General features: G+C 50.0%; 1 protein-coding gene across 2 annotated transcripts in view; it reads right to left on the bottom strand.

The window, feature by feature from the left end:
* The window catches only part of LOC131509698 (palmitoyltransferase ZDHHC11-like), a 39,976-nt gene that overhangs the window by 1,782 nt on the left and 11,036 nt on the right, over positions 1-27,158 (bottom strand). For both annotated transcript variants that reach the window (XM_058725721.1, XM_058725722.1), the window contains 9 exons: positions 25,047-25,199; positions 22,495-22,604; positions 21,204-21,235; positions 18,422-18,509; positions 16,200-16,234; positions 14,398-14,482; positions 9,853-9,887; positions 8,274-8,367; positions 2,796-2,868 (listed from right to left, as the gene is read on the bottom strand). In XM_058725721.1, coding sequence (XP_058581704.1) covers positions 2,796-2,868; positions 8,274-8,367; positions 9,853-9,887; positions 14,398-14,482; positions 16,200-16,234; positions 18,422-18,509; positions 21,204-21,235; positions 22,495-22,604; positions 25,047-25,199 — 705 coding nt within the window. The remainder of the gene's footprint in view (positions 1-2,795; positions 2,869-8,273; positions 8,368-9,852; positions 9,888-14,397; positions 14,483-16,199; positions 16,235-18,421; positions 18,510-21,203; positions 21,236-22,494; positions 22,605-25,046; positions 25,200-27,158) is intronic.

Here is a 27,158-nt window from a genome sequence, read left to right as displayed (position 1 = left end):
GATTCTCTCTTTCCCTGGCTCTCTACCCCTCCCCTATTCTCCGTCTCTCCCAAAATAAATAAATAAATTTAAAAAAAGAAGATAGTACCAAATATTATCTTCCAGTTTGTATAGTTGTCCCTTCACGCATTATGTCTTTAGTCCACGTGGAATTAATTTGTGTAAACGGTACAAGGTGGGGTCTGGTTTCATTAGTGTTATTCCCACACGGCACCAAATGTTTCCGCGTTTATGAAACAATCTACCCACCCCTGCTCGTCAGTCGCCCCACACCAGAAACAGTGTCCCTGTGCCCACTGACGTGCTCGCGGCCCCTGCAAGCCACCACACCAGGCCCTGTGCTTATTTCTGCACAGACACCACTCTGTCTTTGATTCACAAGCTTCGTGGAAGCAGCCCAGCCAGACATCCTAAATTGCTCCTTTTCTGCTTCTTGGCATTCTTGATCCTTTGCAGTTCCATACACATCTCAGACGCAGGGTTTCGAGCTGGCATCCTGCACTGGCCTCTCTGGGAGGCCTGGCACGCACTCTGTGAACTGTGTCTGTCCGCACTCATCAGGCTCCTTAAAACGTCCCTCTGCAAGTTTTATCATTTTCTCCATGAGTCCGGCATGTCTTTTGTTAGGTCTGTTCCTAGGGACATTGCTTTCTAAAAATGCTACAAAAATGGTCTATTTTTCACTCCCTAACATTCCTTACTTCTGTGTGAAGTGCCTGTTTCACTTTCACCTTAAAACGTGCATCAGCCAGGAGGGCAGCCCTGGGCTGATGGCCCCCTGTACTGCAGGCAGGACTCCACTCTGCTATAGCTTCCATTGCAACGAGTGTAGCTAGTCGATATTCCCTGGAAGGACTCCCCTTTTTTATCGCCAAATATTTAAAAATACGCATTTTATTTGTCTCTGGAGTGTGCCAGCTTGCTCACGACATATCTACAGTCTCATTTGCTGTTCCTGGACTCATTGGACCCGAGTGTGTGCGGGTTTGCAGTGCAGGGCCCTCAGCCCCACTGCCTCGCACAATGCCCCCCGAGCAGCCCTCCTTGCAGGGGACCCCGCTCACACCACAGACCCAAGCCCCACCTCCGGTCACGCTCTCCGCCTGTCGTCCCTTCTTTGAGTGTCAGGTAACTTCTCCAGTTCCAGCTTCGAGCTCACGAACTCCAACTGTGACCCGTGTGCTACAAAACCCTCAGTCAGCTGCCCCACGTCAGTGGTATTTTCTGCAGCTCTAAGTTTTATTTGGTTTCTCTTCAAATACACATGCAATTTAAACAAGTTTTCTGTTCTCTTCAGATGTTTTCCCCTTTGCCTGTTGTTTCCCCAAACAACAACCACAGTTACTTTGCATTTGGTCCTTGAGCCCAACTCCCAACATGTGTCTTTTTCGGTGGTGGCCTTGGCCTCCATGAGGGCGTGGCCATGTGGGATGAGAGCGGCTGGTATCTTCCCAGCTCCTGCGAGGGGAGCGCCTCTCGGCACCTGCAAACGGCTGGTCCAGAATCACTTGGTGTTAATCCTCAGCTTGAGGAGTTTGGGGATTTTCTCAGCTCCTTTCGGCTCCAAGGTTCATTCTTGTGTCTTGTGGGAGCGGAGCACGGGGTTCCTCCGAGCTCACCACTACAATGCACGTGTAGCCATTTGAGTCCCGATTTTACAGGATGACTTATCGGCCTTCCATTCTGGCTGCGCCCTGAGCTTGGGCCTGTCTCTCCCTTATGTGAGGCCGTGAGAACCCGGCTCACCAGGGAGGCAGGGGCTCTTGGGACATAGGCTGCAGGTGCCCACGGGGCTCTCTGTGGGTTTTTTCTTTGCCTCTGTCCCTGGCCGAGGACCCCTTGTTCTTACCTGTCCACAAGCACCACACCCACATGGACAGCGTGCACATGCATGTGCCCGTGGTGTCAGTCCACTCAGGAGCCAACCTGCCATGTACCCAGACCTGAGGCTCAGGCTCCCTGTCACTTATACCACTTGCTTGTATTTTATGTTTCTTAAAATCCAGCTTTGGCCCTTTCTGGAATCACGCAGAAATCAAACTCACCCTCTCAGCCTCCACCTCTTTTCTAGAAACAGGAGCCACTGACTCCTGCGGCCACAGGTGTGTTGAAAGGTCAGCCTCCACCTCTTTTCTAGAAACAGGAGCACTGGAGAATTGCACTGTGAGCTCTGAAGTGATGGTGGCAGCAGGAGGCGTCATCGTGGCCAAGGGTAGGTAGTTGTTTAAAAGCTGAGTGGGGAACATTTCCTTAGATGAGGTGGGGCCGTCTCAGAAGGACTCTGGAAGGGTCAGGCGAGTGAACAACGAAATCACCGTGCATTTCGGCAGACAGCGTGCGGGTGGTGGAGTCTGAGCCTCTAACAGAGCACATCAGGCCTTTGGTTCCAGTCACTAGTCAAACTCTCCGTGGCCCTCGCTCTGGTGCCATCATTAGGCTGGCCACCCCTGCACGTCAGGGTCCATGGCTCACATCGGCAGCCACAGCAACGCCATCCAGGGCCAGCTCCTACCTTGCCGGCACTCTGCCAGCGGGGCGTTCAGCCCCACGTCTTGCACCTGCTGCTTTGTGGCACACAGAGCAGGTGGTGGGGCTAGCGTGGGGACGCCAGGCACCATTGGCAGACACTACGTGAGCCCAAGCTTGTCCTCCTTGCCACTGAGACAACAAGCGTCCTGGCCTTTGACTCCCCACCGGTGATTTCTCCCTCTCCTTGTTTTTCTGGAGAAAACATTTTCCTCTTTAGGGAATCAAACTTGGGTGGATGTCAACTCCCACACTGTGTGATGTCTTACCTGAAGCTGGGCCTTTGCCCTCAGCACTGTCTCCTTCCACAGGCAAACTCATTTCCTGTTGGTCCTTTAAGACCTGCAGAGAAATAACAGGAAATACGTGACATGGCATCTCTCGCACTGCCAAAGGGGACAGAATGTAGCAGCAAGAGCACAATTTGGAGATGGAGCCATGACGGGCTCTGGGACACTGGCAGCCATCTCGCCTCTTGAGTTCAGAGCACTCACTTGTATGTGGGGCTGCTGATGAGGCTGCGCTGGGGGGGTGGCTTTTCCCTCTGCATGCGCATCAGGACAGAGACAAGTGGTGCTTTTCCTGATGAGCAGGAGGGTCTCCTGGGGGCCAGCAAAGCCTATTTGGACCATTGGCATGGGGGGAAGACACAACACAGGCCGCCTCATCTTGCTTGGCACCTTCTCTGCACAATCTGCTTGCTGGTGGTGAGTTCTGGTTACCCAGGGGCCCCGAATGTCTTCACACCATCTCTCGAAAGCAGGAGGTTTCTCCCTTGCCCTGGTGCTACTGGGCCTGCTGACGGTGACTTCAAATCCCCTGCACAGATGACAGGGGAGAGCCTGGCTCTTGCCAGATGGCCAGGGACGGTGCTCCTTCTGACTTACAGGGCTGCGGTGGGACTGGACTGTGCAGCTGTGCACAACTTTCCTTGGAAGGTTCTGCAAGTCCAGTGTCTCTAGGAGATCTCTAAACCCGTACATGCCTTTGTCCTCCTCCCAGAGCTAGCTCTTGAGAATTAGTCAAGATACAAACTGAGGCATGAATGAGGTTAAATAGGAAGGAAATGAAAGGGGAGCCTCATGAACAATGGCTCCCTGAAGAAGAGGAAGCAAACGGGAACAGACTGCAGAAAAGCCAGGCGTGAGGACAATGCTGTTGAGATGGACAGGCCCCCAGGAGACCCAACGCAGAGGCAGTTGTGGGAGCTGAGGTGGGGGCAGGGCTCTGACGGGTAAGAGGTGGGGGCGCTGGCCACAGAGGGCCACAGAGTAGGCAGCAACCTGATAGAGGCAGGACGTGTAAGAAAACCCCACAGAAGGAGGTGATGGAGCTTGGAAGCAAAGGTGATCAAGGTATTACTGAAATGATGCCCCAGGGAAACGCAATGGAGCCGGGCAGTGGAACAGTGGAGGCCTGCCTGCGGGGTAGAGATTTGTGGGGAGGTGGTGACACGTGTTCTCAGAGTGCACATCGGCATCCTTCACCTGAGGACAAAGCCAGGGAACAGGAAGCATGACCAGATGTGACCACTGTGCTAAAGAGAGCCTTTGGGGTCAACTATTCCAGACTCTGAAGCCAGACCAGACATGGTGCACAGCACCAGGGAAGGGATGCTGCCCAAGTCTCCCGAGTGAGTGGTGTCAACAAAGCAGCGACAAACCCACCCTTGGTCGTCCTGTGGCTACAGGCCAACAGCCTTCATTCCTGTGCAGGCAGTAGGGACTCTGTACTCCAAAACTTGTCTGTTGTGCCTTTGGTTGGTCTGGTCTGGTCATGTCCCAAGGGGCCGGCACAAGGGCTCGCTTGCCCTGGCCCCCTTGGCAGCAGTAGCTGTCTTTGGGAGCATCTAATGGGACACTTATTCCCCTTATTTGCAGCCAGACATTGAAGGAAAACACTGGCTGACCACAGAGATAATGAGAGAAACTTTGCAACAACAAATACATGTTTTGCAAAAGTAGCTTGGGAGAGTCACAAACTGATAGTTCAACAAGCAAAGATCTACAATCCCAAGCAGTGGGAGAATCTAATGTCCAGACTTAACCACATTATAATACTCAGGATATACAGTTCTCAACAAAAAATTATAAAACATCCAGAGAAACAGGAAAATATGGCGCATTCAAAGGAGAAAAATAATTTGACAGAATTTCCTGGAAGAAGCCCAGACATTTGAATTAGTAGTCAAGGACATTAGGTCAGTTATCTTAAATGTGCTCAATGAGCCAAGGTGAAGAATTAAAGGAAGTCATGAAAATACCGAATGAACAAAAAAGAAAATCAATAAAGAGATAGAATTACAAAAAAGAACCAAATTCTGCCACCAAAAAGTGTGAAATTAAAAATTCACTAGAAGAGTTCACAACAGAGCAGGAGAAGAAAGGATCGGTGAGGCTGAAGACAATTGAAATTCTCCAACCTGAGGACCAGGGAGAAAAATGGAACAAAGGAAAATGAAGAGCACCTGGCGGACCTGAGGCCCAGAAGGAGAAGAGAGGGGGCAGAGAGAAAAAGTATCTGAAGAAACACAGCCTGCACGCTTTCCAAATCCGATGGAAGATATGGATCTACACATCCAAGAAGCTCAACAAACTCCAAGCAAGACAAACTCAGAAGGGTTCACACCAAGACACAGCACTGCCAGATTCTCAGAACCCAAAGAGAGGAGTCTGAAAGCATTGAGAGAGAAGTGGTTAATCACATACAAGGGGCCTCAGTAAGATCAACAGCTGATTTCTCATCAGAAACCATGGAGTCCAGAGGGCACCTTTCAAGTCCTGGAAGGAAAATCAATCTGCCAACCAAAAATTCTAAATCCGGCAAAACCATATTTTGGGAATAAAGAAGAAATTAAGATGTTCTTAGATAAACAAAAGCTGAGAGAACTCATGAGCAACAGACCTCCCCTACAAGAAATGCTAAAGGGAGATATTTAGGCTAAAACAGAGGCTCTAGACAGTAGATGAAATAAAGTACGCTCAGAAAGATAACCACACAGGTTGAGACATAAGCCAGGATTGTCGTACTTTGGTTTGTAACTCCTCTTCTTCTCTAGGTGACTTAAAAGACCAATTCACAGAATAATTATAAATCTTTCTTAATGGGCACACAATGTGTAAAGATGTAACAATATAAAGGAAGAGGTAGGAAGATGTATAGGATCAGAGTATATATTACCGAAATTAATGTAGTATTATTCAAACTAGACTCTTATAAGTTTAAGGTATTAATTGTAATCCCCAAGGTAACCAGTAAGAAGGTAACTAAAAAGTATAAGCAAAAGGAAAGAAGATGGGGATCACAATGGCACAGTATGCAAATTCAACTAAATACAGAAAGGCAGTAGTGGAGGAAGTATGGAATAAAAAGTATACGAGACATACCAAAAATAAATCAGTGGGGGAAAGAAGGTCCATTTGATGTTTAGCGAAAGCAGCTGGAACAACAGAAACCCACCTGGAACGGATGAAGCTGGATCCCTACCTCACACTAAACACACCAATGATCCGCAGAGTGAGGACTCAACTCTCAAAATCAAATGTTGAAAATTAGTAGTGGAAAGTATAGATGACTGTCTTTTAGAAGATTGGGTTCAAGATTAAACGAGACCAAAAAGCATTATCATAAAATATGCACAAGTGTGAGTGTGACTCTGACTCATCAAATGTTGAGTTCAGCTAAGCATCGAGTCGAGTTGCTGTGACACTCTATCTGTAATTCACCCAACTAATGAGGCGTTTGTATCAAGCATATATAAAGAACACAAGTATATCTATAAGAAAAGCAGAAACAGGCCAGGAGGAAAATGGGCCAACGACAAGAGCAAGCACTTCCCACAGAAGGAAATTCACGTGGCTAATTCACATTCAGCACCATCGGTGGTGAGGGGAAGGCTGGGAGGGATCATGAGCCGCCAGCTGCACCACTAGGTGCCCCGGGTGTTGGGGACGACACGGACCCACGGGGCTCCGAATATGCATATGCTTCTGCGGGACTGCAGACCGAGCACCCCTGTAGAAGAGTCTGGCCTTGTAGAAGAGATGGCCTACTGCTCATCACAGAGACCTGCACGGGGGCACACGTCCTGCTGGCCACAGCAGAGGGGAGTTACAAGAAGCAGTCGCAGAAGGAAGGCAAATGAGCTCCGCCACCCGGAACAGGGAACCACCGTTTTGACCGAGAGGTGATTCCCCCAAATTCCAAACATCACATGCACACTATGTCCTTTCTGTGAAGTAAAGAGTAACCGATGTGTTGTGAGCATCTATTTTTTAGGAATACGTATGATGTGAAACACTGAAGTGAAAGGAAAACATGAGAACAAAGAGCATGGCCAAGCCACACACACAGAAGCAGACCACATGTGGCTGGGCCACACAGAAGCTGACCACATCAGGACCCTGCCTTTTTCTGGGGGGGTGGGGTGATGCTTCATCTGTTACCAAAAATAAATAAAATACTGAGTAAACTTAGGAAGCAGGTAATGCAGAGATCAGTGATGAGTCTGTGTCCTCAGATGAGGATTATAATTAATGGGCAGCAAGGTCCAAAGCAGGTGTGATGGGGGACGGGGGTTACCATTTACTGAGCACCAGTCCCAGCTGGACACCGGCAGCGGGACTCGGGACCCCACACAGAGTCCATGCATATCTTGCAAGCGTGCAGACCCAGGCACTCCAGGAGGTTAAAGAACTTACTCTGGGCTGTGGAACCAGTCACGCTTGCACACCAGAGTGGACTCCAAGTCCAAGTGTGTCTTATGGTGCCCATTTTTCTCTAATGACTCTGCTAAGAGCTACGGGCCTTGGGATCACCCGCAGAGGGGTGGGCCTGGTGTGAAGTGGGGCACACAGGGTGTCAGGATTAAACGCGGGTTCCAGAATGAGCAGAGAGGAAGCCCCAGCCCGGGGAACGGTGTGAGTTCAGTGAATGTGCATGGGCGGCTGAGCACCAGGGTCTGAGGGGCCCTCTCAAGTGCAGTCAAGCTCGAAGCCGAGGCTTCCAGCACATTGTCTGGAGCCTCGTGCTGTTACAGAAGCAACTCAGGCCCCACTGGCTGGGTGGCCTCGTGAGCCACTCTGGAAGGGAGCACACAGAAGGATGGACGGTGGGACCCGGGTCCTCCACAGCCCTGCCTTGCTGGGTTCTACACTCACCTGCTGGTGAGGCTGCCACCATACTGTGTCTACTTGCGTCTCCTGCCTGGCCACACAGGCCACCCCACACGCCCTGTCCTGGGGCCATGAGCGTATCATCTGCAGGCTTCCTCACTCAACCCCATGTGTGGCTCACACGCTCTGTGTTGACCGTCAGTTATACACACCCCTTCTCTATCCCAACATTTATCCCCAACATTTATTATGAAAAACTCCAAACACACAGAAAGTTGAAGGGATTACACAGGACACCCTGAAAACACCCACTGCTGAGAGTCTATCACAGCGGGCGTTCTGCTCTGTGTCACCTACCACGTGGCCATCACCAACATGTGGCACCAGAGCACACATACGAGGCTTGTTTTAGGGACACCTGTCTGGGGACTCCACTTCTCACACACACGGGCCCCTGTCAGGAGCGTGATCTGCTCTCGCTTCTCCTCCTACTCCACACACACCGTCGGTGCTCTTTGTGTAGTGGCCCAGGCACCCAGTAAATGCAGAACACCAGTGCGACCAGCATCCAGGTATGGTGCTGAGCCCAGTTTACGAGGGAGCCCCAAGCCCTACATCTGAGCACAGGCTCACCTTCAGTGGCAGGTGGTCCTCTGTGCCGGCGGCCAAGGTGGGGTGTGTGGTGAAGTCACTGGATAGCGACAAGGACACCTTGCTCCCAGGTAGGCTAGGGCAGAGCAGGGAAGGAGGAACACATTACAGAGCAGGCCCTCGCTGGGCGGGCTAGCACGTGGGGACCCTGCAGGCTCCACGGTGTCCGTGGACATCTCCCCGCTGGGGCCCCCTCTTATCTGCAGGCTCGGGAGCAGGCAGCGCCTGGAGGCTGAGTGCCAGAGGGGGTCCCGCGCCATAAACATGCAGAAGGTTCATGCGAGAAGGACACTGCAGGCTTCCACCACCAGCGGAAAATTAAAACATGCCACCCGGTGGATTTCTGCTGACAGAAATGCCTTTAAAACCAGACAGAAGCAGCTTCACCTGCATGATGGACCCTCCCCCTTATTCATATATTCACTGTTTGGCTGATTTGTACATAACCAGCAGACCATACACCCTAGACAGATAAACAGCCGGAAAGAAGTACTCCCAATAAGTTTGTCTGCCAGCGACCGCCAGGAACACAAGCTGCATTAAGTCCTACAAGGTTTCCCAGTGATCGACGTCCCAGGGAGGCCCTGGGTAGGTGGGCCTCGAGGACTAAGACTCGGGTGAGGCCTCAGGAGCAGGCCACGGAAGGTGTCTAAAGCGCTAGCTGCTCAACTGGGTCCAAACTCTTTGGTTACCAAAGAAACATTTTCTGCAACAATCCCTGCGGGCCAGAGCAGGAGGTGTGTGTGTGTGTGTGTGTGTGTGTGTGTGTGTGTGGTGGGTGACATTCAAGTAAATAACTTGCCCTTTTTAATTTTACTTCAAATGCATTAAAGGGCACTTGGTACAAAGTTACTGAGGTTGTGAAGTCAGGATACAATATTCAGACACTTACAACTGCGAAATATTCCCCAGAACCATCCTTCCAGGCACAGAGGGAGCCTGTGCTCACCGTGTGCTCAGGGAAATGTAGGGGAGACAGCACAGACCTCGCTGACACGGGTGCTGTGAAGCCTCCTGTTACTCATACTCCAGGAGAAGATGACGTCTTGTCAAGGGGACGGTGGTCACCGTGTTTCGCTACACCTGATTTATTCTCTAAAATGTGTGCTTGAAGCTGGGCCATGATGTGAAAGGGGCCACTCTCTGTCTCTGTGGCACAGGAGGGGCAGAGGCCGTGTGCTCCCCAGGGGCCTGCGAGGTGCGGTCACCCACCTGGCACATGGTGAGCCCTGCCACTGCTGCACACGGTCATGGACCGCGGTGTCCTCTGCAAGCGGCACATGCTCACAGACAGAAAGTAGACGGGCATCACTTACACCTGTGCACTAGCTCACATGTTACTTGTGAAGAACCTAGAGAGGTCTCATCGCAAGCTCCAGTGAGCGGAGTATGGCGAGCCCTTCGGGGGGCAGTCCGCATCTGTGACGTCAAGGGAAACTGGTTTGTCTTCGATCACGTCATCACAGTACCCCAAGGTTTCCCACAAAAGACTGTGTTCCTCGGGAATCGTGGTGAAGGCTTTGAGACACGGGAAGCACCTGCAGGAGGCTCAGAGACTCACCTGAGGGCAGATAAAGTCAGGCTGTTGTCTATTTCCTGTGAGAGAAGAAATGATTGTTCACGACAGGAAACAAGATGGAGTGGTCAATGTCGAGCTTATTGTTAAACGAAACCCACATTCTTTATTACCCGATTTGGAGCAAATATCCTCAGGGTCCCAGGGTCAGGGAAGGGGTCTGTGAGGGAGCGCACTCCACAGCCAGTGCCCACACTGGCCAAGGGGCCCGCTCAGGACCGGTATGTGTCACACGCGGCCACCGGCGGGCCCTGACCTCTGTGGCAGGTCTGCATGCGGGCAGCTGCCAAGACTGAGGCGCACAGAAGAGGGGCCGCCTGAGGACTTGGAGGGCTGAGGGGAGACACCCCAGGAGAGTCTGACCTTGACAGCACCTGGGTCTCAGGGCAGTCAATACCTAAGTACGGTATTTTTTTTTTTATTTTTTTTATTTTTTTTAAATATACATCCAAATTAGCATATAGTGCAACAATGATTTCAGGAGTAGATTCCTTAGTGCCCCTTACCCATTTAGCCCATCCCCTCTCCCACAACCCCTTCCATAACCCTCTGTTTGTTCTCCATATTTATGAGTCTCTTCTGTTTTGTCCCCCTCCCTGTTTTTATATTATTTTTGCTTCCCTTCCTTTGTATTCATCTGTTTTGTGTCTTAAAGTCCTCATATAAGTGAAGTCCTATGATTTTTGTCTTTCTCTGACTGACTATTTCACTTAGCATAATACCCTCCAGTTCCATCCACGTAGTTGCAAATGGCAAGATTTCATTCTTTTTGATTGCCAAGTAATACTCCATTGTATATACCACATTTTCTTTATCCATTCATCCATTGATGGACATTTGGGCTCTTTCCATACTTTGGCTATTGTTGATAGTGCTGCTATAAACATTGGGGTGGATGTGTCCCTTTGAAGCAGCACACCTGTATCCCCTGGATAAATACCTAGTAGTGCAATTGCTGGGTCATAGGGTAGTTCTATTTTTAGCTTTTTTTTTTTTTTTTTTTTAATTTTTATTTTTATTTTTGGGACAGAGAGAGACAGAGCACGAACGGGGGAGGGGCAGAGAGAGAGGGAGACACAGAATCGGAAACAGGCTCCAGGCTCCGAGCCATCAGCCCAGAGCCCGACGCGGGGCTCGAACTCACAGACCGCGAGATCGTGACCTGGCTGAAGTCGGACGCTTAACCGACTGCGCCACCCAGGCGCCCCTATTTTTAGCTTTTTGAGGAAGCTCCATACTATTTTCCCGAGCGGCTGCACCAGCTTGCATTCCCAGTACGGTGTTATTTTTATTTCACAATGGATATCTGGTTGTTCCAGGACCATTTGTTGAAATTTTCACTTCTCCCCAAAGGATTGCCTTGGCCATAAATGTGAAGGCTTACTTCTAGAATTTGTATTCTATTCCATTGACTACACTAACCTGATTACTATAGCTTTTTAGTAAATTTTGAAGTCAGATTGTATAATTCTTCCAATTTTGTTCTCTTTTCAAAATTGTTCTGGCTACTCTAGGTACTCTGAATTTCCATGTACATTTTATGATCAGCTTGTTGGTTAAACAACAACAACAACAACAACACACAAAAAAACAGAACCTCCTAGGAATTCAATAGGGATTGTACTATGTCCATAGATCAGTTTTGGGGGAAATGCTATCTTAACAATATTGAGTGTTCATATCCATGAACGTTGTATATCTTTCCATTATTTTAAATGTCTTCAGTTTCTCTCAGCAATGACTTATAACTTTCAATGTATAGACTTTACTACAGTTTTGTTAAATTCATTATTGTTAATGCTATTGTTAATAAAATAACTAATATTATTTTCAGTGGCATTTTTGCCAAATACAGAAATATGATTGGACTTGCTATTTTTTTTTAACAATACAAAGTCAAAAGATTTATTTTTTAACAACTGTTTCCATTCCAGATAATGGCAAATTACATAAAACATTTCTAGGTCAGCCAAGGCAATGGAGAAATTTTTACTTTGACCACGTGGTGGCAATTTGCTGTGGAGCTAGCTGGAGGCACACAGAGGTTCCTGACGCCAGGTAGGGACTGTATTTGATTTCAGGTGTGCTCTGGATAACACTGAAGATAAATGTCCCAGAGCTTACTGGAGAGCACTTTACCTGCCTCTTGCAAAGCTATTTCATTACTAGTAGTTTTGTTTTTTGTTTTGTTTGTATTTTAGAATCATGTTGTCTGTGATCAACACAGTTTCACTTTCTATTCTTTATTCCTTTTTCTTGTCTTATTGCACCAGCTGGAACTTCAGTACATCCTTGCCTTGATCCCGGTTTTAAGAGGGATGTACTCAGTCTTTCACCAGGAAGTATGTTAGTTGTATTTAATAGGTGTATTGCATAGGTCAGAATGAAGATCTTTTCTTTTTTTTTTTTTCATTTCTATTTATTTATTCTTTAAACATATATTTATTTTTGAGAAGAAGTACAAACAGGGGAAGTGCAGAGAGAAGGGGGTGTATGGAGGATCTGAAGTGGACTCTGTGCTGACAGCAGTAAGCCCAATGCAAGGTTTGAACTCACAAACTGCAAGATCATGACCTGAGCCAAGTCATACCCTCAACCAATGGAGCCACCCGAGCATCGTCCATTTATTTTTATTTTATTTTATTTTATTTTATTTTTTTATTTTTTAATATATGAAATTTACTGTCAAATTGGTTTCCATACAACACCCAGTGCTCATCCCAAAAGGTGCCCTCCTCAATACCCATCACCCACCCTGCCCTCCCTCCCACCCCCCAGCAACCCTCAGTTTGTTCTCAGTTTTTAACAGTCAGAATGAAGATCTTTTCATTTCATTCCTAATTTGTTGAGAATATTTTTTGATCACACGTAAGAGTTTCTTATTGGCAACTCCCTTTCTGAATTGACATCGCCATATTATTGTCATTTATTGTTGGTATTTTGTATAATGTCAAATAATTTTCACATAGCCATGGTACTTAATCCTGTATGCTGCTAGATTCGGTTTGCTAACACTTAATCAATGGTGTCTGTCTGTGTTTTCTTGAAGGATTTTGCCTCGTGATATTCTTTTGGGATGACATTGTCTGGCTTTGGTATCAGGTTGGAACTGGCCTCACAGAACAGGTCTCCCTTCTTCTATATTCTGAGAGGGTTTGTGTCATTATTTTTTAAAAATTCAGTAGAATTCGACAGTGTTGGTAATTTGTGTAAATTGGCTGGAAAGGTAACTACCTTTCTTAAGTGAGAAATGCATTTTTCAACACTGGAAGATTTAGAATGAATATACAAATGTTTAAAAGCTCCAGACCCCATGCTATTACTACTGTGGCACTAGAAAGCCATATGACCATATCTGGCATATACAGTTTTGAAAACAGAAGAAAATGTATCCTCAGGGGTGTGGGGTGGGGAGGGTTTAAGCCGGTGGGATCCTAAAGCTCCACGCACACCAAGAGGCGAGCCCAGCCATCAAAGTGGGATGATGATCTATCTCAGATAATCCACAGAGGGATTAAACGTGATGATGGATGACAAGTGTCCAGCAGAGTGACAATGAACGGTCACAGCTTCCTTGGATTCCTGAGACAGGATGGGAATAAGGTGGCCCTGAGACTGCTCTACTACACATTCTAGAGGCGAGCTCCAGAGCCACACACCAGAGAGAGGGCTTCCATATGTTCGCCTGGACACACGTTATAACCAGCGGGGGTACATGGCCCTCACGGTCATACATGGTCAACACCCACATGGTCATCACATCTTTGCTTCTTGAGATGTGTCCTTCATGTCACTCAGAAGCTGTGTGGCCACCACCACCCAAGAAGGGATGGCAGGGATGGGGCGCCAATAGATGCTATCACTGCCACAGCCACCACTGTGACCCCTGGAATGGAGCATCAGCCTGGTCTCCATGCATGTAAAGTGTGTACTTGTTGGAAGGCTTGATGGGAGCGAGTGGCAGGGAGGGGTCATGCCATAATTGTGTTGGCTACGGTTTAAGCTGTGACTTGGCCAGTCACACACAGTCCCCACTGAAGACCGGCCTCCAGCATCTCCAACACGGAGCTCTGACTCCAGGCTCTGCAATGAACGCAGTGGACCAGATATGTCCCTCCTCCCCGCTGACCTGGGAGATGAGCAGGGGCACCCTTCTGCCGTCACAGTAAGTGGGTCACTGAGCCCTTCCTGGCCAGAATCCCGCCAGCTTGCTGGAGTGCACACATGTCACCCAAGCACACGTGTGATGCTTCCGTTCCAGTAGCACCCATTTTTCCGTCATGTTTCTCTGCTCACACACATGCCCTGTGTTTTAGATCGTTTGTGCTGCCCGCCTTGTTTCCCTTTATCCCCCTCCCACCACTGTCCTGTTCAAGCAGTGTCCCCGGAGGACACCATAAATGCCTTAAACCAGCCAGACAAGCAGGTCCAAATACTGTCCTGCCCTTGCTCTTGTGGGGAGCTTAGACTCAGCACTGGACCCCACCCCTGTGTTTGAGGCTCACTCACGCACGGCCGTGCCTCACTTACCATCACCCACGAGTCCTCCATGAACGTGTTGGTGGAGGAGGGTGGACCTGAGTGCACATCCAGCAGCAGGTGGTTGAACTTCACTCTGTGGGATGGCAGGGGGAAGGGGAGACACTCATCAACAAGGACGGCCACTGCTTCCTGGAGGGGATACTGATGGCTGCCGGAAACCACAGGCCACAGCATCACACAGCCTCCTTACCACCCTTTCCCCTCAGGTCCACTGCATGGTGGGAGACCCCGGGAGGGCAGGGGAGGAGCACCTAAAGGGAGAGCTGCAGGAGCAGCAGGGGGTGTCAGGAAGAAGGGGTGCCCCTGCAGATCAGGAGGGGATTTGGGAAGAGACCCTGGGTTTGGAAGGAAAGAGATGTTCAGGAATTACCAAGAGCAATGGTGGGGATGTAGGTCGTGGGACACTCAGCTAACTGAACTGTGCAAGTGGATTGAACAGTGTCCACCAATGACCTCACATTGCTGTAAGGGGGGTTTTCAGATGCAGCGACTCTAGCAGCTCAAGGTGTCATCACCTGAGACCAGCGTCAGCCCGACGACCGCGTCCGTGCAAGAGGACAGGCCCTCAGCCCAACGACCGTGTCCGTGCAAGAGGACAGGCCAGCCCTCGGCCCGACGACCGAGTCTGTGCAAGAAGACAGGCCTTCGGCCTGACTACCACGTCCATACAAGAGGACAGGCCTTTAGCCCAATGACCGCATCTGTGCAAGAAGACAGGCCCTTAGCCCAATGGCCGCGTCCATGCAAGAGGACAGGTCAGCCCTCGGCCCGACAACCATGTCCGTGCAAGAGGACAGGCCCTAGCCCGACGACTGCGTCCATGCAAGAGGACAGGTAGGCCCTCAGCGGGATGACCACTTCCATGCCAGAAGACAGTCAGGCCCTTGGCCTGACGACCGCATCCGTGCAAGAGGACAGGCAGGCCCTCCTGGTTCGTTAATTTTCAATCATTCTTGCCAGAAAGGGGCAAAATGGGAAAACTGAAGAGACAAAGGGAAAACAGCATCAGGTTCGAGCCAAGGAGAGAAGCCAAGTGCAGGTCCTATGACTGGGGACATGTCGAGGTGAGTCCGGCTCCAGCCTCCAGAGCAGTGAGACGGTACATTTCTATTTTTTAAGCCACCTGTTTTGTGGTCCTTTGTCAGGGCAGCCCTGGCAGACCGAGACCCTCACCCTAACGTGAGCATATTTCTCATTTCTCCATGTTCTGAGGTGACTTTCCACGCTGGTACAGTTTCAAAGTGGAGACCAAGTGCACGTTTTAAAATGTGTGCTTACCCTGGGTTGTGACCTTCATAATGGGCCACTTTCTGCTTCTGTGACTTTGCAGGGGTGCACTTTGGGTGCGTGTGTGCCTGCAGGGCTGTCCTCTGTGTGACTCCTCCATGAGCAGGCATGTCCTCTGTGTGACTCCTCCATGAGCAAGCATGGCTCAGGAGCGACGGGAAACTAGGTATTATCAGAGGTCATAAAAAGGAGGCTGGGACCCGCTCCCCACACGTTCTCCGACTGACACACCGAATAAATGAGCGCTGACGCTGGTGTGCTAGTTCAGATGCAAGTTGTCCACAGGGAGAGAATTACTGCATTTCCCCAAGCACGTGGAGCGCAAAAGGTCCCTGCGTAGCTGTACGTGGTACTGTTACGTTAAGCAGAGCTATTTCCTACTGTGTTGTCACATTATTTAAAAATATCCCATCAGAGATGAGTCACTTTCCAAAGCAATTTGACTTAAGATCGCGTAGCCATTTTCATTCAGAGAGAACAAGTCCAACAAGCTTACAACCTACCTGTGTGAGGGTGATTTCAGGTCACCTGTGGCTGCCTGTGGGGGTAAAGGAAAAAGAAGAAGAAATTGTTGGTACTGAGGCTATTCGTAGGAAATCAAGTCCGTCATTAGTTTCAGGTGCGTGTGGCTCAGAGACTTCCCAGGAAGGGGTCTCTGTGTCAGAGGTTAAGAATACATTGAAGATTTTAAGAAACTGTCAAACTACTTTCCACAGTGGTATCACTGTAAACCCCCGACGACTTTGCACACCTAGCTACGGGCCTCCGGTTCCTCTGTGTCTCCCGCTCCTGGTGCTGGTACCCTTTCTCAGGGAGCCGTTCCAACTGTCTTACCGTGGCTTTAGTTGCACTTTCCTAGTGGTGAATGATGTTGAACATCTTGTCAGGTGATTATCTGCCACCCATATATCCTATTTGGTAAAGTTTATTAGAATCTTTTCCCCATTTTAAAAATGGGGCCGTTTTTCCCTATTAAGTGTTGAGAGTTGTTTATTTATTCTGGATTTAAGTATAGGGTTTGCAAATATTTATTCCAACCTGTGACTTACATTTTTATTTTTGCAGTGGTGAATTCTGAACAGGAAATGCTTTCTTTTATAAAAAAGTCAAAATTTCCACTTTCTTCATAGTGGTTTTGGTGCCCATATTAAAGAAAACTTTGTCTACCTCAAGATCACAAAGGTTTTCTTCTGTTTTCTTCCTAAAGTGTTATAGGTTAGCCCCTAAATTCAGAACTGTGGTTGATTTTGAGTTATTTTTGTGTGTATGGTGAGAAGCAGCTATTAAGCTCTTCCCCGCCCTCTTTTTTTACATATGGTCATCCAATTGTTCTGGCACAGCTTATTAAAGATACTCTCATCTCTCCCTGTTTAATTATCCTGGCACCTCTGTTTAACACCCACTGATCAGGTTTTATTTCTGGACTTTCTATTCTGTTCCCTTGACCTGCATGTCTACCCTCACTGGGCACACCACCCTCATGGCTCACACTGTCCTGACTACTGTAGCTTGATAGTTCATTTTTAAGTCAGATTGAGTAAGTCCTCCAATTTGCTGCTTCTTTTTCTAAATTCTTTTGGTCACTCTACGTCCTTTGGATTTCTGTATCTATTTTAGGGTTGGCTTGCTATTTCCTTAAAGAAAAAAGCTTGTTGGAAACTCAATAGGGCTCGTGGTAATTATGTAGATCAATTTTGGGGGGAGTTTTCTATCATGACAATATTTTGCGTTCCAGTCCACAAATATTCTAAATCTTTCCGTTTATTTGGATTGTGTTCAGTTTCTCTCATCGATAGTTTGTAGCTTTAAGTATACACATTTGGTGCTTGTTTTATTTTATTTTATTATTTTCAATGCTATTACAGATGGAATGGTTTTCTTAATATCATTTTGAGATTTTTCATTGTTAGTATACAGAAATATAATGGGGGTTATTATATTCATTTTGTATTCTACCACCTTGCTGAGCTATCTTATTATTTCTACTATATTTTTTGCAGATTTGTTAGAAGCATGTTTCCTGCAAATAAAATCAGGTTCATTTTCAAATCTATATGTCTTTGTATTTCTTGCTGTATTACACTGGCTGGAACTTTAGTAAAATGTCAAATAGAAGTTTGAGGTGGACATTCTTGCCTCAGTCTCAATCTGTGAAGAGCAGACATAAACAGACACACAGACACACACCCCTTACTCCACGTCTGTGTCCTATAGTTATTCGGTAACACTTTTTTAAGAATGGACAATTTCAAACACCCAGAAAAGTGGAAAGGATTGTACAAGAATGCCCAAACACTCAACTTCTAGGTTCTATCATCATTAAAATTTTGCTGTGAATATTTCTTTTTAACCATGTGACTATCCATCCATCATTTTATTTTCTGGTGCTTTTCAAAGCCAGCAGGACACAGACATCAATACCCTTCATTAAAGCACACGGATGCCACTTCAGTCTTCGCACACCCAGATTGCATTGGATTTATCTCTTTCTCCCCCCTTACACACACACACACACACACACACACACACACACACTATAAGCCCTACAGTTAAGGATATTTTCTGTCAGTTTTTCTTCTCTTCTCCCTCCACCTTTGTTCCCATACGAGTAGCATGCCTGGGTACTAAGTAAATGCTTCAAACCAGTCAAACAAGCAATCCCAAGCGTTTTCTGTCCTCATTCCGGGGGCAGCCTGAGACCTTTCACATGCCCAGCGGCTCTCACCTGCAGCGGGGAGCTCTCCTCACACGTGGTGATGGTGGAACGCAGACCCGGGCGCCTCAGCTGCGGCGGGGCCTCCTTGCGCTGCTCTCTACAGGGATGGGGCAAAAGGGAGGACAGACTTCCATGAGCAAAGAAGGGCCTTGCTTTGTGTAGTGAGCTCAGAGAGCACCGCTGACGGCTGCAAAGCTCCATGCACTGGCCGCCATCGTGACCTGCTCATCTGCAGAGCCTCAGAGCCAGGAGCTCCTGGGAGGCCGTCCGTGTGCCCTCGGGTTGGCTGCACAACGGAGGACACGGCGCAGGAGCACCATCCATAAAGGTCTATGACTGCTTGCCGGTGGGAGGCCACAGGGGCGCTTCTTCCTGCTGCGGCACCCCCACGCTGGGCCACTGCGTTCTTGAGTCTGTGGGTGCAGCAGGGCTCAGTTACAAATGGACAAAGTGACCTGCCTTGGAGACCATGGCATTGTCACTTTGTGCTCATTCCTTGCAGCAACTGTAGGAAACTGAGGACTGTCCTTGATTACCCAAGTAGGTCCAATGCAATCACACGAATCCTTAAAAACTGAGAAATGAGGAAAAGGAGGAAGTCCGAGAGATCTAAAATATGAAGAGACTAGACCCACCATTACCAACTTAGAGATGGAAGGGCCACATAGCAAGAGTGGGAAAGCAACAGCTGCACTGGCATTCTCTATCTGCCCCGAAGCAGACTCTTCCCCATAACCTCCAGAAGGGAGGGCTGACCTGGTGAGCCGTGACTGTTGCCTTGGGAGGCACCAATCAGGGACCCAGCTGAGCTTGCCAGGCACATGACCCACAAGCGCTTTCAGACGAGTCTTAGTTCAAGCCACTACATTTGTGGGAATTTGCCAGATAGCAATAAAAAATTAATACAAGCCACTTGATGGACATTAGCTGAGCAGAACACTTGTAGAATTAGGCAAGAAGTATCTTCACACGTGTGATCCTACTTTTGCAGCAGATTAATGGTCCAGAGGAAATACTCCCAATAAATTGGTCTGATACCTACTAATAGAGAGAAGCACCTTAGAGAGTGCTACACTAAGTTCTCCCCTAAAATATACCAGTGATTTACATCATGGAACTCCACAGGCACTTACTGAGTGGATTTTTCTTTTGGGGGGATTGACAGAGTGCCACGTGATTTAAAGATACTCTTTGATCTCTTGGAGCTGACATTCTGACAGTGGGCTTTGCCTAACATGTAAGTTACACGTGGGTGTACAGGTCAAACTAGGGACACTTCTGCAGGAAAGAGAGGCCACTGGGACAGATGGCCCAGCGCATTGAGAGGGCTTGTCTCTCAACACAATCGACCTTTCAATACAAAGGTTAGCAGCTCCCTTTCCAGTTGGAGAAGGGAACACTATAGTGATTGAAAATAAGAAATAACATTCCAGAAATGAGGAATATGGTCCCTCCCAAAGGTGAAGTAACTTATATTCATAAAAATTATGTTTCTTTTTCTTTTAACTATGTCCACAATGTATGGAATTTTTTAAAGTGTATTTATTTATTTTGACAGAGAGAGGCCTTGGGGAGAAGGGACAGAGAGAGAGGCAGAGAGAGTCCCAAGCAGGCTCACTGCTGCCAGCACAGAGCCCAACGTGGGGCTCAACCCCACAAACCGTGAGATCATGACCTCAGTAGAAACCAAGTGTCCCATGCTTAACCGCCTGAGCCACCCAGTGGCACCACAATATATGGAATTTTTAAAAGGGGCTCTAAAGAGTTGAACAATGTGATTACAATTTTATAAAAACAAAGCATTGTGAGTATAACTCACAAAATAATACTAAAACGGAACTTGGAAGACAGTCCTCGGAGCACCAGCAGTGACTGCAGTGCGTGGGGCGGCCAGAGACTTGAGGTCCCCAGTTCCTGCGCAGTGTCCACACCGACTGCCCAAAAACGGGGTTAGTCTCAGTTGCTTCTAGAGGCGGCTGGCCCCCAGGCTGGACAGGGCGAGGGGCACGTGCTCAGATTGTACCTAAAGGACCGCAGTGTGGCAATGCTTCAAGTGAAACTCCAAACGACCCGGGTTTTCCCAGAAGCATGGCTACCGGGTGTCTAAGGAAACAAATGCAAAAGGAATGAGCGGATTCTTTGGAGGAATTCCCGATCCTCGGTCGAGAACCAGCACCAGCCCTGCGACCTGCCCAGCTCCACCAGAACATGGGAGTCGCCCCCCACCCGTTTCTGCGAGGGCCGAACTTCCGAGAGCACCACAGAACTGGGGCACTTACGGCCCGCTCCCCCAGGGGAGACCGACTTCTGGGGCAGTTTCAGGGCTTGGAGCTGAGACCATGCGGCTCCGCTCGCTCCCGCCTCTAAGGAATGTTTCCTGTAACTCCACTTGGAACTCTGCCTTTCTCAGAACTGCATGAAAACTATTTTAAAAATTATACGGAAACTAAAAACGTGGAGGAATTGTCAACAACTATGAAAACTAAAGAATGCCAAGGGCGTTCCCCTGCTGGACATTCAGGGTGAGGCACGGCCGGAAGAGGGTCTCCTGGGGGAGCCGGGGGCACCAGGTCCTGGGCAAATCCACCTTAGCCCCTGTCTCCGTGAACACACAAATTCAGGACGGCTTGGAAATCAAAATGCAAAGCGAATAAAGCTGGTGAAAACACTAGCAAAGAATGTGGGTATTTGTATAACCTTGGAGTAACGAAGACTTTTTAAAGCAAGACTATTGAGAGCATATAGTATTTGTCAGACAGATAAAACAACTCTAGTAAGCTTACACACTTACCTACGAGCAGACGGACTCAGGTCATCTGCTTGCTGTGAGCAATAAAAATTCATAACGTGAAAAAGTTGTTGACACTGGGCTTAGTCTTATACACGATTCAAGTCAGTTATTAGTTAATTTTGAGTAATGGTGCCTCAGAGTCCCTGGGTCCTAGGAAAGGATCTCACTGGGGGATAGCACCCCTGTCACATGAAGAATACCTGTGTCTTCACTTCTAATAGTTAAGAAACTGGAAGTGGGATTGCTGACTTCAACGCTGACTATACATTTCACTTTTTAAGAAAACACCAAACTGCTGATCAAAGTGATATAATTTGGTATCTGCACTAGTAACGTAGGAGCCTTTCGATCTACAGCTTCACCAACGCTTTTTATTATTGGTTCTTTTGATTATAGCCAGTCTACTGGGTGTGTAATGGTATCTTACTGTGGTTTTGTGTTTTCTTAATGGTAAGTGATGTCGATGTGCTTATCTGCCACCGTGGATCCTCCTTGGTGAACAGTTGGTTCAAATCTTTTGCGCATTTAAAAAGTTAAAACACTGGGTCATTTTTCTTATAATTAAATTTTGAATTCTTTATATATTCTGGGCACAAGTATATGATTTGCAAATATTTCTGCCTTTGGCTTATGTTTTCATTTTCTTAGTGGTGCTCGTTTGAAAAGCAAATGTTTTTAATTTTGATGAGAAACAGCTGCGTTAATATATGGGCCTAAAAGGAGTCAGCCCTGCTGGCTTGATTCTGTGGACAGTGAACGTACAAATGATATAACACACATGCACACCACACACCAAACACACATGTACTGCGCTGCACACACACACATACACTGCATCACACACACCACGTACACATGCACACATACACATGCACTGCATCACACACATGTACTCAGTCACACACACACGCACCGTATCTCACACTAACACACACACACACACACACACACACAACCACACACACATGCACTGCATCACATACTATGCACACATAACCACACACGTGCATCACATTATACACATCATGCACTCACACGTGCAAACATGCAGTGCATCTCACACCAAACACACGCACACACACACACTGCATCACACACACCACATACACATACACACATACACCTGCACTGCATCACACAACGTGCACACACACACACACACACACATGGAATCAGAGAATTGTGCCAACACAGAAGCAAAGGACTGTGAGAAGTTCCAGCTGCAAGGTGACACTGGGCGCTGCCCCAGGCCTGGATAGTGCAGATGGTGAAGCAGAGGGGCACCCGATACCTGTGGCATGCTTATTTTGAAGGACAGCTCTTTCCTCCCTGCTGGAACTTTTGGAATATTTTGATAGCGGTTCTGTGTCACATACTCATATGTGCTCAACTTCTTGAACACTAGAGAGGAGAAAGGCGGAAACAGGCAGTTACAGTTACGCAAGCGGGCAGAGTGGCCCACCGGCCACAACCCGGTCTTCCAGGGCTTCCCCCCCAGGGTGCCGGGAGCTGCCTCCTAACCTGGGGCGCTGGGGGGCTGCTGCATGGCCACCCCGGGGCCCACCTGGCCTGTGGGAGGCAAGCAGTAGCTCGTCACAGCCCCAAGGCTGCTGGCGCCCCGTCCCAGGAACAGCTACCCTGCAGCCTTCCAGGCCCACAAAGCCAGTGTGGACCCGGATGCTGGCTCCGGCACTGTGGCAGAAGCACCCCAGGTCACTGAAAGGACATCTGAGACCCGGGTCTGTCAACAGACAGCACCGTCCACGAAACGGGTTCTGTGCCTGCTTCAGCAGACGCACCAATCCTCCCACTTCTCTCCCTAAAACCAACAAACACGAGGACAGATGGCTTCTAATTATTTCTGGAAAGGGATAAGGGCCACCCACAGAAGCCTAATTGCAGCTGGAAGGGCAGACGGAAGGTGGGCTGCCCCCCACACCCGCGTGGAGCCCGTTCCCTTCCCTGGGTGGTTTGTACAAGGGCATCTGTCTGTGTTTGCTTTGGCTTCCTGATGAACTACACCTGGCTCTTACTGGTTCTCCCACCTCCCCCAGAACCTGTGTGAGGGCATAATTTGCATCTGGCCACATGCTCGCAAAAACACTAGTTCTCTGGCAGGGATTGCAGGGATGGCTGCCATCACCATCAGGTGGCAAGTACACACTGTGTGTTCCCCAGAGCTCACACTCGTCCTGAGTTTTGAGTAGACACCTTCATCTGACAGTAACGAGAGGAGATGTGGCTGGGGAGGGAGGCCAGAGTGCGGTGTGCACTGAATGAGTGTCTGCCGTGTCCCCTCCTGCGACACTAGGCATCAACACAGCAGCCCGGGGCCCCTGGTCTTTGGGATGCTCTGTCCCCCGCTTGTGTGGAGGCGGCTTTCCCCACACCCCTGCTGCTGGTACCAGACATCTGTGCATCTTCCTGGGAGGTCTTGCCCTCACCAATGCTGCACTCCACTCGTGCTGCAGTGTCAGGATGTCCTTCCCCCAAACTTCAAAGAGGCATCCAGCTGCCCACAGCTTCTGACAGGCCCCCCAGCAGCCCCTACCCCCCACCTCAGGGTGTTTGTGTCACGCCATCCCTTGGAGAGTGGGTGGCCCCAGCGCCTTGCACAAGAGGTGAGGGGCGTCACTTCCATGACTGGGCTACAAAAGGCCGGCTGCCCCTTCATGCTGGGGTGTCCTGGTGGGAGGAGGCACCAGCCAACAACTCACGGGGAACTGAGGCCAGGAACTGGCCTGCCAACACCCTGGTGTTGAACCTAAACGTGGGTCCCAGTCGGATGAGACCACAGCCCTTCCTCACACCTGGCGGAAGCCTTGTGGCCGAGCAGGGCCAGTGGACCCAGCTAAGCTATGCTGAACCCATGACCCACAGAGACTGCAAGGTGATAACTCTGTTACTTCAAGCAGGGTAAGTTTATTATAACAATAGCTAATATCCCAACTACTTCTGGAAGTCTGTGCTTTGCTGTCCAAATACCCTGTAAACAGCACCTTGAGCCATAAGCTCCGTGTGCATCTCCCTCCCCTACCCCCACAGTGAGTGTGGCACCACCACCCTCCCTGTTGCTTGGGTTGGGGCCCTCTGGTCCCTGTGCCTGGATCTCCCATTGGCCATCTGTCCCGTGGACCTGTTCTCCAGTCTCACATCTGTCTGTCCTGAGTGGCCGCAGTGGACTTCTGGACCTGCCCAGCTTGCCACCTGCTGGCTGTACTGTATGCTGCAGCTGGGGCACTGTCCCCAAATTCACCCTTGTCCCCATTGGCCAGTGAGTGGAAGCTTTAGGATAAGGGCCTGGGCTGACCCACCTCTGGCTCCGGGTGCTGATTCCGGCCCTGGCTCTGCTGAGGACACTCCCTGTGCCAGACCCGCTCTGGCAGCCACATAGGGCCCCCGCTGCCACCTTCTCCCTTGCAGAAGCCACAGAGAGAATTCATGCCCTCCCCTGGGCCACTGCGTGGTGGGGCCTGCTGCACGCAGTGCCGCGTGGACTCCAGGAAACGGCCAGTGTCCCTGCAGCAAGCTGGGTCAGCAGATACCCTGTCGCTGGCTCACTATTTTTCATTGTTAGGACTTGGTGCTTCTCTAAATCCCCTGTTCTTTTTTTAATGGTGCCTGTTCCTGCCTCGCATGTTCTGCTCCCTTATCTAACTTACTCCTAGTCCCTCTCGTGTCCTCTGCAGGCCTCAGAGCAGAATGAGCCCTGCTGTCCCTCTAGGGGTGTCTCTTCCTGTCATTTGTCTGATGTGCTCGTTTCTAGCAGGGGCCGGCAGACCTTGTCTTGGGCCACGTGGGAACGCAAGGGACAAAGACTGGAGTGGGGGTCAGGACACATACTTAAGAAGAGGTGGAAGATGAACAGGTATCCAGGCAGCAGGAAGCTGAGGGCAGACAGCAGCAGGACGAACACCCCAATGCCCAGGACCACCAGGGCCTTCGTCTTTACAGGGAAAAAAGGAAGGAACAGCAGCCAAGTGTCCTTGGAGACACCTGCGGAGGCAAGGGAGACATGCATGCATCCAGCACCTGGGGCATGGCCAGCCCCTCCTTGGGAGGTGGGGGAGGGTGAGCAGCCCAAGGAAGCCCCTCCCCCACCCCAGTGTGTGCCCTACCTCACCCAGGTGCCCTTGCAGCCCCCTGACTGAGGTGGGTGTCACAGCCCCACTTTACGGGTCTGGAAGGTGAGGCTGGGAGAGGATAACTAAGGGTCCGGGTTGCAGAGCCTGACCCCCTGCCTGGCTGAACCCCCACCCTGTCCCAAGGGCCATGCCACTGTGCCAGGCCCTCCCCGTTCTCAGTCAGCCGCCCTCACAGGGAACTGCAAGGCAGCAGCCAGCGCCTTGGGACATTTCCAGGACTTGGTCATCTGGGCCCCAAGGGCTGTTGACACTTCCAAACTTCGGTGTGAGGAAAGCACTGAGGAATCTGCAGGCAGGCCCATGGAAATGGAATCCAGCTGAAATGCTCTCATCCCACCACAGAGTCTGGGAGGTACTGATTCCAGTCCTTTACGTGGCATGGAAAGTGGCTGCCAGGCCTGCTGTGTGCCTTGGGGGCTGCAGCACAGTGTGCATGAGGCTGGATGTACCATGGGGTGGCTGGCCACATGCTTGTCCCCTTAGCCGGTGATGTCTTGATGAATTCCCACCAATGAGACCAAAGTGCCCCAGGGAACTGGCGGGTAAGCAGCCCCATGGAATCTTCTGGAACAGCAAACCCAGGAGATTGCCTCAGTCATCAGGCATTCATGTGCAGCACATCCACGATGGTTCTGGAGCGAGCAAGTTCCCAGAGAGAAGCACCTTCGGAGACCAGGCTGCCCTCTGTTCTGCCAGCGCGTGGCAGCGAGGGCCCAGCCGACGCCCACATTGGAAGGAAGTAAGGACACGTGCTATGGAACTCGGGTGCGCTGAGGCTGCTGCTTACCATGTGCGAGCCGCATTTCAGAGTGTGTTGGGGCAATGAGAGGCCCCGTGGCCGGGAGGACCTTCGCAGGGAATCCCCAGTGCCCACCGGTGACTGTTCTGAGGCGGCAGTCACCGGCCAGCCCCTCTGTTCAGGCCATGTGTGGGGAATGTCAGGAAGGATGGCAGGTGGAGGCCTCCAGCTGGCTGTGTGCAGAGCGCAGGCGGCTCTTCTGCTGAGCAGGGCCGGGTCTCGCTGAGACTCCCACTGTTCCCTTTTACCATGGAAATATCCAGGATGCACTCCGGAGCAGGTGCAGGTCAGATAGCCCATCCCACCAGGGCTCATCCAGCCCAGGTGCACTGAAGGCCTTGGGATGAAGGTGCACAGGGCATGGTGCCCTTCCAGGAAGAGGGCATGGCCGTGACGTGCTCTGGAGAGAGGCCTGGACCGGGAAAGGAAGCTTTGCTCTGAACCCTGAGGGCTGAGGTCCCCAAACACTCAGGACAGACACATGAGGTGCTCCGCTTGGGGTTCTCCCTGTGTCAGTGTCCAGGGCTGCTGTGACTGATGGCCATAGACCAGGCAGTTTCAACAGCAGAGATGAAGCCCCGAAGTCAGGGTGTTGCAGGGCCCGTCTCCCTCCGAGGCCATGGGGGAGGATCTGTCCTTGGATCTTCCAGCTTCCGGGGCTCCAGGCACCCCTTGGCTTGTGGCCATGTCCCTCCAGTCTCTTATAAGGATGTTTTCACTGGATCCAGGATCCCACACATTGCCAGGTAACCCATGATCATCTCAGGATCCTTAATCACATCTGGGAGGACCCTCTCTCCAAATAAGGTCACGGTCACAGGCCCGGGGTTGCGCAGTGATGGACAGACCTTTGAGGCACATGTGTTCCCAAGGCCAGGTTCCTGGAGCCGCTCAGCAGACACCTACAGCCACACACCACCCAGCACCTTCCCCAGGCAGCCCTGCCCTCCCGCCCCACCCTGCTCCCTGCCAAGACCAACTACTGGGTGATGGGCACGGGGCCCCAAACCT

The sequence above is a fragment of the Neofelis nebulosa genome, chromosome 4 (assembly GCF_028018385.1).
Source record: "Neofelis nebulosa isolate mNeoNeb1 chromosome 4, mNeoNeb1.pri, whole genome shotgun sequence".
NCBI classification, from domain to species: Eukaryota; Metazoa; Chordata; class Mammalia; order Carnivora; family Felidae; genus Neofelis; species Neofelis nebulosa.
Note: the sequence above shows the minus strand (reverse complement) of the source record. Positions and strands in the feature narration are given on the sequence as shown.